Genomic DNA, 17,419 nt, shown 5'->3' on the forward strand with positions numbered 1-17,419 from the left:
TTCTATTTTAGCCCAAGTGAAATTTAAAATAATAATATAAAAAGACAGTAGATGATCTGTACCCACACTGTCATTTAGCAGTCTATACCTTGCCAGCATTCAGTACTTCCTCAGCTCCAGTGTGTTTATTCAACTTGGTATTAGTCAAAGTGAGAAAGTTCAACCAGTTTTATGACAGTTGAAAAAAAGCGGAAATACCTTTTGCTATGTTTTGCCTTTTGTTAATTAAGTAATTGAGGTCTTATAGAAGCCATGTACCTAAGCAAGAACTCTCCTGAACCATTTGTGTTTTCTCCTAAGTCATACAGAAAGTTCATTGGCTCCATGGTTTTCTAAACTCCCCATGATCCTGGGTAATTGTTACCCTTTTCTTCCCCCCGCCTTTTTTTTCCTTCCAAGATGTTCTTTAAATTCAAGTTTGTTAACATAACACTAACAAAGTGTAATATTAGTTTTAGGAGTAAAATTTAGCGATTCATCAATTATATATAACATCCAGTGTTCTTTCCATCAAGTGCCCTCCTTAATGCCCATCACCCAGTTAACCCATCCCTCTACAACCCTTCCCCTCCAGCAACCTGTTTGTTCTCTATAGTTAAGAGTCTCTTGTGGTTTGCCTCCTTCTCTGTTTTTATCTTCTTTTATTTTTCCTTCCCTTCCCCTATGTTCATCTGTCTTGTTTCTCAAATTCCACATGGAGGTGAGATCATACGGTATTTGTCTTTCTCTGACTAATTTCACTTGGCATAATATGCTCTAGTTCCATCTATCTTGTTGCAAATAGCAAGATTTCATTCTTTTTTATGGCTGAGAAATATTCCATTGTATATACACACCACATCTTCTTTACCCATTCATTAGTCAAATAGATCATTATCCTTTTCTGATTTGCCACTTTGTCCTCAACTGTTATCTTTTCAATGGTTTGTTTTCCTCTTATCCTCCAAATACATTTTACTGATTCTCTCCTAAATTGGCTTTTCACAGTTACCTAAAGTTCATTCAGTACTTTCTAAACAAAGAAATCTTATTTAGAAATAAAGGCTTTGTTTAGTACAAAAACACTTCCTTTGCAGGAGAATATTTCAGGCAATTTCTGAACATTGAGAATACAAAAAGAACTGAAGACCAGAATATTTAAGAATTATTATTAGAAAGTTCCATCCCAGATGTCACATAATGTCTTCCTGTTTCTCCTATCTTCTTCTTATCAATCTGTTCTCCACTACAGATGTGATATCAATATGCTAGGTCCATCTTCCCCAGTGTTTTTCAATCAAAAAAAAAAAAAAAAAGACAAAAAAAAACTACATTCTAACCCACAGAGATAAATGGAAAGGTATCTGGCTGGAAGTTTCTGTGCTCCAGCTCTTCCCGCTCACCCCAGAGGCTGAGGGGTTTGATCTTCCCAGCACATCTGTAAACCCTTCATGGCACACAACTGTGTCACAGTACACTGGAGAGGAAGCTGTGCCCTACGCACATTGACCTGGAGATCACACCGAGAATTATCATTATGGAACTAGTGCTTATTACTGTTTTGCCTGTGACTAACATTGCTATCACATGGCCATGTGAACATCATCAGTAACAGGACACGCTCATAGGGGTCTGCGTGCCCATCTCTCTGTCATCCAACTGTCTAACATTTACTGGTTTCTTATAATTTGTCAAGCATTCTCCTCATAACATGGAGGAGTTAAGGGTAACGATCTTTCAGATCTGGACCACATGGGTTTTACTATTCAATTAGTTACAGCCCAGTGGCTTTTAAAATATTGTACAGCATTGGTACTTTTCCAGAGGACAAAAAAAGCTGAGGCTAACAACAAAGTCTGCCATTTCAGGAAACAACTTAAACAACTTAATATATTGAATATTTGTCTCACCTGCTTTGTTAAGGTTGTATAATCCTACTTCTTATGTAGCTGAAAAAGAGCAGGATTGGCTGAAAGTATTATTCCTATGGTTTGAGATTCCTAGGTGGGAGAGTGACATGAATTTAAAGTATTATTATTTATCCTACATACTCTAAGCTTTTTTTTTTACCTGCCAAGTTTGGCTGAAGAACAGTCATTTAAGTGTAATAACACAATTTAATATGCCACAGCTAATCAATATGATATATACAATCACATCCACCATATAGAAAATATAGGCTAGCAGATTCTCTACTGCAGTACCAGTAAGATAGTGGCTTAGCATTTTGGGGTCAGTAGGAATCGGCACAACTTTAGTTGCTGTCCCTCATGTGCACATTTAACTCACTGGGGCTAGGTAACTCATCCTTTGGTGTCTCTCCAGTATGTGCTTCTGTGTCCTATCTCCAGCTGCCCTGACAGGAGAGATGACCTACTGAGCAAAGTTAACATCTCTTTTCTTGCCATGGATTTGCCTTCGACCATTAAACAACTTCAGATTTTGTACCCTTTCTCTGGAAGGGAGGAATAGAGGCATACAACTGAGTAATTTTTTATTCTATGCTACTTAATATTTAAATGAGAAAAAAAGATGGAAATAACTGTATTAGAAATGTTTTAAGATTTTTCTATGCAAGATGGAAACTGGATATGACCATAAAAATTCTAAATTGTGACTTCTTCGAAGAAATGCATACCATATTGGGAAGCCAGCCATTGCATTTAGATTCAATGCGAGTACCACTTGGAGCACACCAAGTATCAGAGAAGAGCTTTTTGTGTGGTTTCTTCTCCTGAAAAAGTTTATAACAAGAGTAGAATGAAATGATTTTTTTTCCACAAAATCACAGATACTAGTTTTTGTCTAAGGGAAAGTTTTGTCCCAGCTATATCAACCAAGAGCCAGAACAGACTGCTAGACATAATTAGTTAGGCATTTGAGTAATTTAAAATTAACAGAAGGGTCAAGCAAAGATGGATGTGGTTAAAAGGAAATATAAACATATGGAATCCAAGTTAGAAGGACATTTGTTCTGTGAATAAGGGTTGTTGCTTTTTCATAGATGCTTCAGTTCTTTAAAACTGATTACAAGCATTATAGAGATGGACTTGTAATTTTCATAAAAGCTTCCTACATAAGCTAGTATGCAGTTTTTATTAGTGTTAGTTAATGATAATTTTTTTTTAAATTGTAGCATTTATATACTGTAGTGGTTTTGTCTCCTATCATCTGATACTTCTAGGATTATGTGACTGTTCAGGAATTTTGTTAATTCTTTAGGATTATTACCTATAATTCAAGTACTTGTTATTTTATGAAACATGCTTAATTTATATAGTTGAGGTACCAGACTTTATTCCAGTTTTTAGAACCTACTAATAGCCACTTATTGTAGCAAACTTGAACTTTTCTTACGGATGATGAGGAAAAGATCAGATTTTTTATTTAGCTAGCATACATTCTCCAAGAGCTTTATAGATAATTGGATATTTAATTTATTTTATTTTATTCATTGAGTTCACATGTGCATGAGTTGGGGGAAGGGGCAGAAGGAGAAGGAAAGAGAATCTGAAGCAGGCTGCACACCCAGCATGGAAGCCAACACAGATCTCAGTCTCACAACTCTGACTGAGATCATGACCTGAGCCGAAATCAAGAATCAGAGACTTGGGGCACCTGGGTGGCTCAGTGGGTTAAAGCCTCTGCCTTCAGGTCATGATCCCAGGGTCCTGGGATCGAGCCCCACATCAGGCTCTCTGCTCCGCGGGGAGCCTGCTTTCTCCTCTCTCTCTCTGCCTGCCTCTCTGCCTACTTGTGATCTCTGTCAAGTAAATAAATAAAATCTTAAAAAAAAAAAAAAAATCAGAGACTTAACTGACTGAGCTACCCAAGTGCCCTGATAATCAGATATTCTAAAGCAGATATTAAAAAAATAACTTAATGCCCAATTAGATGCCTGTTTTAATGCTGTTGGTCTCCCTTAGAGCTTGTTTAGCCTTAACTGAAACATAGAGAGCTTTAAGCTTCCTTAGAGTTCTTTCAGCCTTAACCTCTTAACCAGCAACCTTAGGTTTTATTGCCTTTAATTAATGCAATTACTATACTTAGAGCAAAGGAGGGAGCTCCTTTCAGTTATAATGCCAATCAGCACTTTAATTATAAATGTTTCATATTCATTTTATAAACATCTTCTAAACTTCAGGTCCTCTTTTCAATCTAAATTCACTTGTTAACAGGATTAACCTTTTCTTCTTTCTAACATTTGAAAAAATATTATAAACTTAATAAAGCATAACTATTTAAAGTCTTTATACATTTAGACATCATATGAATCAGGCAGCTTATATCTGCAGGCTTCCATTTCTTCATATTAAAAAAGCGGAAAAAAGCAGAGTTTGCACTAGTTCAGCCTTGACATTAGGTGATTTATATTCAGAAGCAGAAACTGGCAGTTGATTTTGAGATCTTCCTCCTGACCTAGATGCAATCTTTTCTATGTATATATCCGGGAAGCCACTTAATCTGATTTTATATAAGAAGAGAGACTTGGGATGCCTGGGTGGCTCAGTTGGTTGGACGACTGCTTTCGGCTCAGGTCATGATCCCGGAGTCCCAGGATCGAGTCCTGCATCGGGCTCCCAGCTCCACGGGGAGTCTGCTTCTCCCTCTGACCTTCTCCTTGCTCATGCTCTCTCTCACTGCCTCTCTCTCAAATAAGTAAATAAAATCTTAAAAAAAAAAAAAAGGAAAAGAAAAGAGACTTGCCATCTTTAGACCAAACAATCTTTTTTTTTTTTTTTAAGATTTTATTTATTTATTTGACAGGGAGATGACAAGTAGGCAGAGAGGCAGGCAGAGAGAGATGGAAGCAGGCTCCCCGCTGAGCAAGGAGTCTGATTCAGGGCTTGATCCCAGGACCCTGGGATCATGACCTGAGCTGAAGGCAGAGGCTTTAACCCACTGAGCCACCCAGGCACCCCTCGATGCTACCATTTAAACCTATACAGAGTGTGGGCACCTGGGTGGCTCAGTCAGTTAAGTGTCTCCCTTTGGCTCAGGTCATGTTCCCAGGGTTCTGGGATAAAGCCCTGCATCGGGCTCTGTGTTCAGCGGGGACCCTGCTTCTCTCTCTCCCTCTGCCTACAGCATCCCGTTTGTGCTCTTTCACGCTTGCTCTCTCTCTCTCTGTCAAATAAATAAATAAAATCTAAAAGAAATTTTAAAATTAAAAAAAAAAAACAAAACCTAGACAGAATGACTTTGTACTCTCTAGCACTAGCCTTGGAGATATCTGCCTCATTGTGGTTGATTATCTAGAATCACATTCATTGTGTTCGCTTCATTCTCCCTCTCCACCCAAGCAAACCTACACTTCCAGTTTGTTTGCTATTAATGCTGTCATCACTCTACTAATTATTATCATAAAATATCTAAGCAACCTAGAGATTTCAGGTTGCAAAAGGGTTAAGTGCCTAATTCCCTGTGGACACATTTTCAGTCTAGATCTCACTTGTTTTCTGCCGTGTTTAAGAATGTTGATCACCTATTCCCATTTTTTTAAGTATAGTTGTAATACTAATAATAATGTAACACAATGTTACATTAGTTTCAGGTGTATAACATAGTGATTTAACAACTTTGTAGGTTATGCTACGCTCATCACAAGAGTAGCTGCCATCTGTCACTGGACAACACTCATTCCTTTTCACACTCCTTCAGCCACCTTCTGTTATAACTCCAAAAAATTTTGAAAAGTGTTTTCTTACAGGTCAGAAAGAGGAGAATGGGCTTAGAAGGTGACAGAGAAAGAGAATCAATATAGGCTGCTGAATTTTTAAGGTGAAGATTATGTTTAGAATGAGGTCCTGAGGGATCTTTGCACTTAAAACTTCAAAGTCATCCTTTAATAATTGTTCCTGTTTTCCTCTTCAGTTACTTAACTGTTAACCATTCCAAGCATGTGCCCACTTCAGGACCTTTGTAGATTCTGTTTCTTCTGTCTGGATGATCTTGCCTATATGCCATTTTAGAGAGGCTTCTCAGACTACCCTGTCTAAAATAGGGTTCCCCATCTTGAATTCTCTCTACTTAAGCTCCTTTATTTACTTCATTACATTTGACTACTCACTGTCATTTTATAGTTTTAGGTATTTATTTGATTGCTTATGAGTTCAGGGATGTGTCTCTTCTCCCCACTGCATCTTCTGTGCCTGAAGCAATGCCTGGCTTACAATAGGCACTCAGCAAATGTTTATTAAATGAATAGCACTCTCTTACCTACTAAATTGAATCCATATTCCTCAACTTGACAGTCAACATTCTACACAATAAGACTGAAACTCAGCTTGATAGTCTTTCATGGGAAAATAGGGCAAAGAAGGTAAGTCCAGGTCGTGGAGTACCTTCAATACAAACTGTGACTGAAGGGCTAGAGCTATGGTTTTAACTTTAGTATGACCGGTAGAGCTACAGATCTCATGGAGTGTGAACCTTCTCTCTAATGCCCTGAATGTGCCTAAGAGGATCAGGGAATGCAGTATCCTAAGAGCACCCAGGAAGAGAGTCCTATTACAGTAAGCAGCTTTTTAAGAATATAAAGCTAAACCAAGCTGACCTCAGGTGGGAGAAAAGAGAAGGAGCCTGTTGTGCTGGGAAATTTGTATCACTATTCTGTATAGAAATCTTCAGTGCCTTCTTGGGGCACCTGGGTGACTCAGTTGGTCAAGCATCTGCCTTCGGCTCAGGTCATCATCCCAGAGGCCCAGATCCCTGAGTCTGGCTCCATGCTCAGCGGGGAGTCTACTTCTCCCTTTCCCTCTGCCCCTCCCCACTGCTTGAGTGCACAGGCACCCGCTCTCTCTCTCAAACAAATAAAATCTTAAAGAAAAAAAGAAGTCTTCAGTTCCTTCTCATTACCTATTGATTTAAATATAAACTCCAGTCTTTGACCTTTTAAGTCCCAGGCTTTCCACAATTATTTCTTAGTATAGAAAATACTTAGTTAGAAATATTGAGAAATACTACTTATAGTCAATAAACCAGCTAAACAAACTACTTTCTTCTTTCTTGGGTATCTTCTTTCCTGCCTCTGTACCCTTTTCTTATCCTATCCCTCTGTCCAGAGTTCCTTTTAGAGCATGATCTCCAACTGTCAAAAAGATACCTTTATTCCTTATACAGACATGTGAAAGTTCTCTTCGTCCTTTGAATCCTTTTAGCCCTGAAAATGCCTTGTCTCAGGGCGCCTGGGTAGCTCAGTGGGTTAAAGCCTCTGCCTTCAGCTCAGGTCATGATCCCAGAGTTCTGGGATCGAGCCCCGCATCAGGCTCTCTGCTCGGCAGGGAACCTGCTTCCTCCTCTCTCTCTCTCTCTGCCTCTCTGCCTACTTGTGATCTCTGTCTGTCAAATAAATAAATAAGATCTTTAAAAAAAAAATTAAAAAAATGCTTTGTCTCAACCTGTATCATCATCATTTATATAATTCACCCTACCATTCTTTAAGCTTAATAAGGTGAATAAATTATTCTAATGACAAACCTATATTATAATCACCTCAACAACTGAATCAGCTGTTTTTATGGCCACCTGATTAATTATTTGGCAGTAGATCTTGAAAGCACAAGCTTGATTATCCCATACAAATAGGTTCATCCCTGTATCTAGCTGTATCCTTTTCTGTGGTCATGGTATAGAAGCAAGCAGAAGGAATTTGTCAAAAAGAACACAGTTAGTTCATTTGTAAGGATGTGTAACAGTAAAAAAATAATAATAATAACATTTCAGATCAACAATAGAACTTTTTCCATCCCTAGGGACCAAGAGGACCAGATGGTCTCTTAGGGGAACAAGGTATACAAGGTGCCAAGGTAAATACTGATTTTTTCATTTCATATGCATTACGTTTTTTTGAGCCCATATGTATTCTACCTGATTTAAAACTGTTGTATTTTCTTACAAAAATGTAGTTCTAAATTTTCTCTTAGTAAAAGTATGAAACATACATAAAATTTTTACTCTACACGGACAAATACTTTCTTTTGAATCTTGAATTATATACTTGATATCCTATTTTCTTGTGAGTATATGCTAGCACGTGTAAAACCATAATTCATATTCATATTAACTCCTCTGATACTGATACTTTGTTAGGGTGAAAAAGGAGATCAAGGAAAAAGAGGGCCCTATGGTCTTACCGTAAGTAATAAAACATTTTACATTAAAGATAAATAGATAAAATCTTCCCTGTTTTTCTTGGTGTATGGTTAATATTTGGTGAAGGAGCTAGGGGACTCATACATTTTCTTCCTTATGTAGGGTAAGACTGGAAACCCTGGAGAGAGAGGAGTTCAAGGGAAACCAGTAAGTAATAAAGAATAATTAAGTTAGAATAAATTTTTTCCATTTTATTCTCTGGCACAACTATTGTTGTTATCAGTACATTAGACTGAAAGAGTACTAGTTCTTTTCCTCCTTCAGTCTTTAGGTGGATGGGTTATTTGTGCAAGTTGCTTAATCATTTTAGGCCCTTGTGCTACCTGTTTATAAGCTGATGGTGATAACTGTTATCCTCCACCCTGGTATAATTAGTTTTTCTATAAAATCCATCTTAAAATTAAATGGTGTGATACCATATAAATATAATGGAATATGAATAAAGCTAACATAACAAGGAATTTCTTGCCTACTTTCATTTTAATTCTGTTGGAGTGTTTTTGGACCCTTGGAATGTGGCTCTGTGTGTGTCACCATGCTTTTCCATGCCACTGCTCTAAGAATTTTGAATATTACACAATGCTAGATATTTTCCTACTATCAAAACATCTTATCAGAAGTATACAATTTTTCCCCTGAGTGGCAACAAGTTCTTTTTTATGGCCATAGTGTAGAAACAAGCAGGAGATTATCAGCTAAAAAAGATATGCAGATATGTATCTTTTTCTTTTTTTTTTTTAAGTATGTCTCCCCTAATGAAGGGAAGACATACTTAAAAAAAAAAAAACACACAAAAAGATACACATATGCATATGTATACACACATATGTTAGTACATGTATATAAAATTTTGAATACATAAGTTTAATTGTATGAGCTTTTGTACATCTCGTGTATTTTTATTTAGAATCATAATTTTTATAATTATAATTTGTAATGACATCTGGCTTTATCATATACATATCTATATATACAATTTAAAGTTATAAAAATAAATAATAATTTAAATAGACGGCAACTGAAGAGTCAGAAAAAGGTAAGAAAAATGTTTTTTTCTGCTATTATAGTTGTGTCTAAGGTCACTGTTTACTTGTTCCTCTTTGAAATCTGCTGCCCCCTGCCTGTTGTTTCCCATAATGGCATTATATTTGACAGTGGTCAGATCTAAAATACCAGAGACCTGAAGGAGAAAAATGACTACATCCAGGGAAAAGAATTTGTCTGTGACAGTGTTATCCATTAAAGTCATTCCCCCCAAAAATTCTTTGAGTATTAATATTCATCATCTGGGTTTCTGTTATATCAATGCAAATGGTGTTTCTGTATATTCTTTCCACTTTGCTGCACTGTTAAAATACGTGGCAATGAGTAGAAAAATTCGAAGCTCATCATGGTCATTCTTTACTGTAGAGAAAGGAGGCCTAGAGAAGTAAAATTACTTACTCATTTTATATATTGTTGACATTCCTTAGAATTTTACTTTCAGGAAGGTATGTGCTGTGGTGAGTGCTGTGAAGTGTGTAAACCTGGCGATTCACAGACCTGTACCCCTGGGGCTAATAATACATTATATGTTAATAAAAATTTTAAAAAATTAAAAAAAATTTTACTTTCATTTGCAGCCTATTAGATATGCTTAGATAAATGTGAAATGTGATGTTTGACTTCCTCAATCAAATAAAAGACATTAGAACCATTTTGTAACCATGGCTTAAGGCAGGAAATTGAGTAAATTTACGTTAGTGGATGACATGGGTCGTACATTAAATCATAAGTTGATAGTAGTTTTTGAGGTTTACATGGCCCTCTACCTACATTGTCCCCTTCTTCTTGACTGAACTGAAATAGACTTTTTTTTACAGAAGCTAGGATCAATCAGTCCAAGAAATTGGGACAGCCCTGAAGATTGGTTTGATCCTCCACATTGTCTCTAGTCATTTATGCAACTGTTGACTAGCAGGCAGTGCTGTATAATAGAAAGATATATTGAAGGTCTGATTGACCTTTCCTCCAGTACATGCTCCTAATAGCTATTGAGTTTGATTAAATGGGTTAGCTCTATTATATAGCTCTCTATATTTTCCTTGTCTATAAAATAAAGAGACATCTCTAAATTATAGTTCTAAAGCCAGTTATGAAATAAAAAATGCTAACACATAGCGTGTCAAGGTAACCAGCAAAATTGCATTTGTCTATGGGTCAACTCTGTTTCCTATACTTGTCTTCCATCCACGTGTAGATCTGACTTAAGAGGAAAGGCCATGATCCATGGTGTTATTAAGGTGATAAAACCTGGGTAGCTCTTTTTAGATTTCTAAATCTTATAAAAACTATAACTATTAACGATTTTTTAGAAATCTAGATATTCTTTCAGTAGATGAGTTAGGGGTGTTGAATCTCCACTATGATTTTGTTTTTCTATGTTTTTTTCTCTAAATTTGTCAAATTTTGCTTTATATATTCTGAAACACTATTTTTAGAGTTCATGTGTATGATTATTATGTCTTCCTGATGAACTGACCCTTTTTATTTTTACATAATATTCCTCCATATCTCTGGTAATACTTTTCATTCCTGATAATACTGTTTGTTTTTAAATTGGCTTTATTTGGTTAATAAGCCTCTCCAGCCTACTTATGCTTGCGATTTGTATGGCTTATCTTTTCCATTCATTTACTTGCAACCCATCTGCGTTTTGGTATTTAAAGTGAGTGTCTTATAATTGGGCCTTTCTTTTTTTATTCATTCTGAAAATCTCTACCTTTTAGTTAGTGTTTGCTCTGTATCCATTTAATGCAATTATCAATTTGGTTGTACTTTGATCAACCACTTTATGATTGTTCTTCCCTTGTAGTGGTGCTGTTGTTGTTCAGTGTCTTCTTCTGCCATTGAGCACCACATTTTAATTTAGATAATGGCTTTTTAGTTATACTTCTTTGAACTATTATTTTCAAGTGGTTATTCTAGGTCAGGACAGAGTAAACATTTTCTGTAAAAATAAGTGCTGGTTCAGATTTGACCCCCAGGCTGTAGTTTGCCAGCTGCTGGTTTAGGGATTACAGTATACATCCTAACTTTCCAAAGTCTACTTAGAGTTAATATAGTAATACTTAAAATAATTGTAAGAAACTTGCAACCATATAGACCCATTCACCACCAACATCCTGTTGTTTAGGCTGTAATTGTTTTTGTGTATTATATCTATGTGTGTTATAAAGCCATTTTAAAAAGTTAAAATTTTGCTTTAATATAAATAAAATATTTTTCGTTTACTGTAAATGAAATATGTGTTTTAGGGTATTTGGGGGAAAGTAGTGGGTTTTTTTTTTTAATTATCCTTGTATTTACTTTTTCTGATATTCTCCACTCTTTTCTGTAATCTGCATTTCCAAATGGTATCATTTCCTTGAAGCCTATAGAACTTCTTTTAGATTCCTTAGAGTTAAGTTTTGCTAGTCATGAATTTTCTTAGTATTTGTGAAAGCATCTTTATTTCACTTTCATTTATTTATTTTCCATGAATTCTTCAGTTTTTAATTCTGGTTAGTTAACATATAGTGTTATATTAGTTTCAGGTGTACAATATAGTAACTTAACACTTACATCCATCACTCTGTGCTCATCACAAATGCACTCCTTAATCACCCTCACCTATTTAACTCATCACCCCCCACCTCCCCTCTGGTAACCATCACTTTGTTCTCTATAGTTAAGAGCCTGTTTCTGGATGGCTGGGTGGCTCAGTTGGTTAAGCAACTCTCTTCAGCTCAGGTCATGATCCTGGATCCAGTTTCTGGATTGGGATACCTGCTCACAGGGAGTCTGCTTCTCCCTCTGACCCTCCCTCCTCTCATGCTCTCTCTCTCTCATTTTCTCTCTCTCAAATAAATAAAATCTTAAAAAAAAAAAAAAAGAGCCTGTTTCTTGGTTTGCCCCCTGACTTTTCCCCCTTTGCTTGTTTGCTTTGTTTCCGCATATGAGCAAAATCATATTTTTCCACTGGTTATAGAATTCTGGGCTAACAGGGTTTTCTTTTATTTGTTTGCATTCAGCACTATAAAGATGACATGTCATTTTCTTTTGGCCTCAGTTATTTCCAGTTAGAAGTCCATATTTATTGGTATCATTATTCCCCCTGCATGTAATGTATCATTTTTTTCTGGCTGCTTTCAAGATTCTTCTTTACTTTTGACTTTTAGTAGTTTGACTCTGATGTACCTAAATGGATTTTCTTTGCATTTATTCAGCTTGAAATTTGTTGACCTTCTTTTGTGTGTAAGTTTCTGTTTTCACTAAATTTGGAAATTTTTCAACTTTTATTTAAATTTTTTTCCTACTCTGTCTTCTCCTTCCTTTCCTTCTTGGATTCCAATTAAATATATATTCAACATTTTGATATCATCCCTCAGGTCCCTGAGCCTTTATTCATTCCTATTTTAATCTTTTTCCCATTTTCTTTTTTTTTAAATTAGATAACCTAACTCTATTTTTACTCACTTTTTAAGCCCGTTCATTGAAATGTGGAATTTTTAAGTTTTATTTCAGATATTTAATTTTCAGTTCCATAATTTCCATTTTTATAGATGATGTTCTTCTGGGATTTCTTATTTGTCTATTCATCCTAAGTGTATTTTTTATTTACATTACTGAGCATATATATAATAGCTACTTTAAAATCTTTATGGGGTAATTCTAACATCTGGGTAATCTTAGTTTGGTCTCCATTAATTGCCTTTTCTTTTGAATATGGGGAAATTTTCCTGTCCAGTAATTTTAAATTATATCTTGGACATTTTTAAATTATTTTTAATTAGCCAACATATAGTATATCATCAGTTTTTGCTGTAGTGACTCTTTTTTTCTTAAGGGACCTCTACACCCAGCATGGAGCAGCCGGTGGCTTGAACTCAAGATCCTGAGATCAAGACCTAAGTTGATATCAAGAGTCAGATACTTGGGGCACCTGGGTGGCTCAGTGGGTTAAGCCGCTGCCTTTGGCTCAGGTCATGATCTCAGGGTCCTGGGATCGAGTCCCACATCGGGCTCTCTGCTCAGCGGGAAGCCTGCTTCCCTCTCTCTCTCTGCCTTCCTCTCCGTCTACTTGTGATCTCTCTCTGTCAAATAAATAAATAAAATCTTTAAAAAAAAAAAAGAGTCAGATACTTAACTGACTGGGCCACCCACGTGCCCATATTTTCTGGAACATTTTGAGTGATCTTCAAAAAGAGTATTTTTTGATTCATTTTGTTTTTTGATTTGGCAGATTATTAACTTTGCTGCTTTCAAACTCCAAATTCTCTCTCCTCTGTGGTAAATGACTGCTAAAATCTCTGTTCTTTTAGGCCTTGCTAGGATGCTGGTTGTCTACCATATCAACACATACTTGAAATGTCAGCAAGAGATTTAAGCAGAGTTTACATACAGAATTTGAGCTTCCTCCTCTCTTGCTTTCTCTTCCTTCACTTCCCAGCAGCTGTGGTCACTCCACATTCTACCCTCTAGTTCTCCATGCCAGTAAGACTGTTTCTATCCTCCTTTTTCTTAATAATCCTACATAGCTTACTTTCTGGCTAAAAGCCACATTTAAAATAAAAAATCAGATACTTACTTAGTGCCATTCCTTTCTTCTACATGTAGACCTCTCCATTCTAAGTTTTACCTATTTGTGGTCTTTCTTCATTGTTTTCAGATTTTTAAAAATATTTTGTCCTGGATTTATAGTTATCCCTATATAAACGGTTTTGATAGGAGCTACTTGGCTAATATTGGAAGTGGAAACTCTTAACTGTTCTTCTTTAAGTAGTTTTCTCTGGAGTAGCTCAGAATACTTAAGAAACATTTATTTCATAATCTTTACAATATAAAAAGCATATAGTATTAACTCTATTCTTTCTTCCTTTTTAGATAACAAGGCACACAGTTTTCATAATCCTACAATGAAAAAACACAGGCTCCCTTGCTTATTCCCATAAAAAGGCTTTGAAGATTATCCATATATTTACTGTAAATGGGAGAGGCATTGAATGTTTGATTTCTTGTTGAAATCAGTAGAACACAGTATAGTATAGTGGAAGGGCATGACACTGGACTCAGACATTGGAAGTCAAATACTGGCTCTACCACTTATAGCTGTTTTGACTTTATGCAAATTATTTAACCTCTCTGAGCCTCACTTTTCCTGTCTTTAAAATGAGGTAACTTTTGGGGAGCATGGGTGGTACAGTTGGTTAAGCATCCAAATCTTGGTTTTGGCTCAGGTATGACCTCAGGGTCATGAAATCAAACCCTGTGTTGGAATCTATGCTCAGCACAGAGTCTGCTTGGACTTTTCTTTCCCTCACCTTCTGCCCCCCACCCCCACCCCACATGTACCCCCCACATGTCCACACTCTCACTCTTTCAAATAAACAAGTAAATCTTTTAAAAAATAAAAATATAATGAGATAACTTTTATAGTTAAGTCAAATGATGATCATTATGTGCTTGGCATAGGTTCTTACTACATAGTAACCACAATAATCATTATTCTCCCAGGCATCATTATCATAATTGCTGGGTTGAAGTCATAGAGCAAGAAGTTCCACTATGAAGAATATATTTTCAATACTATCTGAAAAGCCTTAAAGGGGATTTTTATTTTGTACCAACTTGTGCTTTACTTCTTTGTCTCTAATAAAAATAAATAGAACCATTTAGATAATTTCATAACTTTGCAAACAGCTTTTATACACCATTAACATCATTAAAAGTATGTATCAAGCTTGACATTGTGTACAAGTAGTTTACAAAACAAATCAAGCAGACATTCACAGTTCTGAATTTTTGCTGTATGTTTCAGTTGGTTTATCAGGCACAAAGGGAACACTTATATTGATCCTTTCTCTTAATATTGGAGCCTGGAGTGAATGGATGGCATTTCAAACAAGGCCTTAGTCAGGTGGGAGTTTGCGATTTTACATATCATCCTTTCCTTAACCAGAAAAATATAGCATTAATGGCTATAACTTAGAAAGTTTTGTGTTGCTAGAAATATTTAATATCTTTACTTCCAATTTAATATCATATTTTTCTTAGCTTTTAGTTTTAATATAAAATGGTGATTTTTGACCACTGTATATTTGCCAGCCTTCTCAAGGTCTATAATGTAGAACAGACAAATAGCAAATCGAGAAGGGCAGTATTTTCTATATCATTAAGAGTCATCAGTGTCTGGCACATGGTACATTCTCAGTAAATCTTTAAATGGGAGAATCAAAGAGAATTTGGAATTTGATTTAGTTTTATATACCATTTTAGAATATCCCCCCCCACACACACTTCTAAGACTCAATTTAATGGTACCATGGATGGCATGGTGTAAAAATAGGGGAAAATAAAGGATATTAGAGAGTTTTAGTCATTTCTGGTCAGCTTGTTTCCGAGACTCCTGTGCCTTACAGGTTTTAAGGACGTAAGTTATACTTACTAACACATCACAAGATTATTATTTTTGGAGAAAAAAACCATTTTTAATCAATATTAAAGGTATAAAAATTCTCAACTTAAAACAATTCTGGATCATTGTCTCTGTGTATGAGCCAGAATTAAATAGGGAAAAGAGATAGCTATAAGGAACTCCTACAACTCAACAACAACAAAGACAACTTGATGAAAAAAAAGATAGCAAAAGGACTCGAATAGACATTTCTGCAAAGAATATACAAATGGCCAATAAGCACATGAAAAGATGCTCAGTATCACTCACTAGACACTAGAGAAATACAAATTGAAACTACAATGAGATACCACTTCTTACCATTAGGACAATGGTTAGAATGGACAATTAGGACAGCTGTTATTAAAGAAAAACAAAACAAAATAAAACACATATACACACAGAAAGTAACTAACATTGGCAAAGATGTTGAAAAACTGGAGCTCTTGTACATTGCTGACAGGAATGTAAAATGGTGAGGTTACTATGGAAAACAGTTTGGTGGTTCCTCAAACAGTTAAACATAGTATTACTATGTAATTCATCAATTCCACTTTAGATTTATAACCCAAAGAATTGAAAGCAGGGACTTAGAAACTAACACCTTTATAGTGTTTACAGGCGCAGTATTCACAATAGCCAAAAGGTAGAAAACCCAAGTGTCCACTGATGGATGAAAGGATATACAAAATATAGTATCTACATACAACGGAATATTATTGAACTTTAAAAATGAAGAAAGCTTTTTAAAAATTTTTTATTTCAATTCCCTTAATTAACATACAGTATAATGTTAGTTTCAGGTGTAAAATTTAGTGATTCAACACTTCCATACATTACCAGGTGCCCATCACAAGTGCACTCCTTAATCCCCATCACCTATTTAACCCATACCTCTCCCATCTCCCTTCTGGTAACCCCCAATTTGTTCTCTATAGTTTAGAATCTCTTTCTTGATTTGCCTCTCTCTCTTTTTTTTCCCCCACTTTGCTTGCTTGTTTTGTTTCTAAGATTCCACATATGAGTGAAATCCTATGGTATCTGTCTTTCTCTGAGTTATTTATTTCACTTAGCATAATACTCTCTAGCTCCATCCATGTCATTGCAAATGTCAAGATTTCATTCTTTTTGAAGAATGAAATAAATATATAAATGTATATAATTTATATATTATATATATATGCACACACACAAATATGTATGGGTATGTATGTATGTGTGTGTGTGTGCGCGCGCGCGTGCCACATTTTCTTTATCCATTCATCAATGGATGGATACTTGGCCTGATTCCATATCTTGGCTATTATAGGTAATGCTGTTATAAACATTTGAATTAATATTTTTGAATTAATATTTTTATATTCTTTGGGTAAATACCTAGTAGTGTGACTGCTGGATCAAAGGATAGTTCTATTTTTTACTTTTTGAGGAACCTCCATACTGTTTTTTTTAAATTAACATGTAATGTATTATTTGTTTCCTGGGTACATGTCTGTGATTCATCAGTCTTATGCAGTTCACAGTGCTCACCATAGCATATACCCTTTTCACAGTGGCTGCACCAGTTTGCACCCCCACCAACACTGCGAGAGGGTTCCTCTTTCTCCACATCCTCATCAGGACCTTGTTTCTTATGTTCAATTTTAGCCATTCTGTCATGAGAGTGAGGTGATACCTCATGGTAGTTTTGATTTGCGTTTCCCTGATGATAAGTGATGTTGAGCATCTTTTCATGTATTTGTTGACCATCTGTATGTCTTCTTTGAAAAATATTGATTCATTAAATGAAACAAGATGAGATTGGGAGGGAGA

The 17,419-nt window shown here is 35.7% G+C and overlaps 1 protein-coding gene across 4 annotated transcripts in view; it reads left to right on the forward strand.

Annotated features, from left to right (window-relative positions):
* The window catches only part of COL24A1 (collagen type XXIV alpha 1 chain), a 402,100-nt gene that overhangs the window by 234,313 nt on the left and 150,368 nt on the right, over positions 1 to 17,419 (forward strand). For all 4 annotated transcript variants that reach the window (XM_047727942.1, XM_047727945.1, XM_047727943.1 and 1 more), the window contains exons 30-32: positions 7,734 to 7,787; positions 8,071 to 8,115; positions 8,236 to 8,280. In XM_047727942.1, coding sequence (XP_047583898.1) covers positions 7,734 to 7,787; positions 8,071 to 8,115; positions 8,236 to 8,280 — 144 coding nt within the window. The remainder of the gene's footprint in view (positions 1 to 7,733; positions 7,788 to 8,070; positions 8,116 to 8,235; positions 8,281 to 17,419) is intronic.

Source organism: Lutra lutra, chromosome 4 (genome assembly GCF_902655055.1).
Source record: "Lutra lutra chromosome 4, mLutLut1.2, whole genome shotgun sequence".
Classification (NCBI taxonomy): domain Eukaryota; kingdom Metazoa; phylum Chordata; class Mammalia; order Carnivora; family Mustelidae; genus Lutra; species Lutra lutra.